This window comes from Triticum aestivum, chromosome 7B (genome assembly GCF_018294505.1).
Source record: "Triticum aestivum cultivar Chinese Spring chromosome 7B, IWGSC CS RefSeq v2.1, whole genome shotgun sequence".
In the NCBI taxonomy this organism is placed as follows: Eukaryota; Viridiplantae; Streptophyta; class Magnoliopsida; order Poales; family Poaceae; genus Triticum; species Triticum aestivum.
In genome coordinates, this window is record NC_057813.1 from 677,114,742 (window position 1) to 677,116,933 (window position 2,192).

General features: G+C 54.2%; 1 protein-coding gene across 1 annotated transcript; it reads right to left on the reverse strand.

The window, feature by feature from the left end:
• Positions 1 to 529: 529 nt before the first annotated feature.
• On the reverse strand, positions 530 to 2,192 carry LOC123159128 (uncharacterized). Its single transcript, XM_044576952.1, has 2 exons — positions 1,873 to 2,192; positions 530 to 1,026 (listed from the first exon to the last, which is right to left on the reverse strand). Exons 1-2 carry the CDS (start codon positions 1,976 to 1,978, stop codon positions 818 to 820), a joined length of 315 nt encoding a protein of 104 aa, XP_044432887.1. The 5' UTR covers positions 1,979 to 2,192; the 3' UTR covers positions 530 to 817.

Sequence of the window (2,192 nt, forward strand, 5' to 3'; positions counted from 1 at the left end):
GCTTTCCCTGATGATTTGCTCTGGTTTGATCCAGATCTGGAGGAGGGCTGGGTTTTTGGTGTTGGTTTTGAGCAGCTGTGTAGGGGGGAGGGGTGGGTGGGTGGTGGGGAGGGGCGTGTGGGTTGTGGGGAGGGTGAGAGAGGGTATACTTGCGTCGGAGGTAAGGGTGGTGGGGGAAAAGTTGCGATCTGAAAAGTGCGTCGTGGGGGGATGACATTTTCTGTTGGGCTTTGTACGTTGATCGGCCTGGTAAGCTGGCGGGTGATCGGCCTGGTAAGCTTGCGGGGTGATCGGCCTGGTGGCGGGATGATCGGCCTGGTAAGCTGGCGGGGTAGTACATTTCCTATCGGACACATTGTTGCCAAATATCACTCTCCTATTCAATAATCTTTCCAACTAACTAACCTCTCCCCCCTAGTTTCATCCCTAACTTTCAATCTAAGTCCCCACGTTAGCCTGTCCGTTGATCACGTGCAAAAAAAAAACCCGTGAACTTAGCATTGCTCGTTGAGTATTAGCTGCCCCCGCATAAGGATGGTCAAAGACTATGTCGATGGGGGCAAAGTCCAAAGTCCAAACTGCTCTGTCCAAGCCAGAGCACGGTCAAATTAACACCAGATAAGAGCGGAAGCAAATTGCTCTGTCCAACAACTATACAAAAATCTTGTATACACATGCATGGTCGGGCTGGTCTGGTCGCAGGGATCATTGCCATGAACTCGGGGCGCAATGGCAGGCAGCAGCATGGCAGCGGCAGGGTGCCATGATATATGCGTTCTGTCCACATTGCCAGGCAGCAGCTCGTACGCCGTTCGCCTCACTGCGCTGCAGCGGCGCGCGGCGACCGGGCGGGCCAGAACGACGGAGCCAGCCTCCAGAACGGCCTCTTCCGCCGCTGCTGCTGCTTCGCCGGCGCCGAGGCGGCGGCAGCGGCCTCCTTGTCGGAGCTGAGCATGTCCCACATCACCTGCACGTCGTGGTAGCCGCACGTCTGCACGTCCTGGTGAAGGTTCAGGACCCCGCACTCTGCATACCATTCATCCCATACACGAAGATTAAAGCAGCGTGTTAGTACTCCTATTTACTACATTCGCAAAAAGGAAAAGATTAAAACAGTGTCTTAGTACTCTTGAATACTCCCTCCGCCTCAAAATAAGTGACTTAAATACAACATGCATTGTGTTACTACCACTAGATACTCCTGTCTTAGAGAGAAAAGAGTGGATGGTGTATCCGCGTAACCACCATAAGGGCTGCGGATTAGAATAGGTGGTCCAAAGTACGTAATGCAAATGGGCGGTTCAGCGGTTGGAAGCACGAGATAACGTGTCCCTGGTCCTTCCTTTGGTGTGCAGCGTGCAAAAAGATACCGCGCATCGGCGCATGGACCATGGCCGATCTCTCTGATCCCTTTGTTTGCTTCTTGTGATAATGCCCCTTCACCTAATTATTTGGAGCACTGCTACTATCTTCTGGTTCCATGAACTGACCACGAATCTTATTGTCTTTCCATTAAGTATTGGGTATATTCTTGATAATTATCAGATAGTACTATAAGATGCCATTTGAGTGTCTTCTCTAAAAAAAACTAAGCACGACGGCTGCCGCAAATTTGGTCTCGGAGATTAATTAGTTCAGTCATGATGAATTTTCGGTCGCATTAGCTAGATGCACGCCTACATCCACCGGTTCAGCAAAGAATGGCAGGTTTGCTCTGCCTGCAAGACCTTTGAGCCTGCCTATGCTAACATGCAAAGTCGAAGAAAACGAGTCGATTGCATTGTACTGTTTCTATGAAGTTCATCGATCCAGTTCACGTTTCAGTGGCAGTTCCAACAAAAGCAGAGTAGCGAGTGGTGGTGGCTCACGTACCTCCCTTGCGGACGCGGGCGCGGGCGGCGGCCACGGCGAGCCTGCAGGCGCGGCGCATGGACGCGACCACCCTTGCTCGCCACCACGCCATGACGCGCGCCCCCATCTGCCGGTGCCCCCGAGTCGCCGGCTGCCTCGCCTGTGTGTCGCCGAGGCCGGCGAAGGGCTTCGCCGGACGCCGGGGACGGCCGCCCAGCCTCGCCGTGGCTGTTACCCGCCGGCACACAGCCTCGCGAGGGGCCAGCCTCTGCCCTGCCTCTCCAACAATTTGGCCTCTGACGGATGAACCTCACCCCCACAAGGCCACACCACACCACACT

What these genes read in the sequence shown, in the direction of transcription:
- LOC123159128 (XM_044576952.1), bottom strand. Translation starts at nt 1,978, where the DNA reads ATGGGGGCGCGCGTCATGGCGTGGTGGCGAGCAAGGGTGGTCGCGTCC. An exon ending in CGCCCGCGTCCGCAAGGGAG is followed by an intron (nt 1,027 to 1,872) that starts GTACGTGAGCCA and finishes AATGGTATGCAG; the next exon opens with AGTGCGGGGTCCTGAACCTT.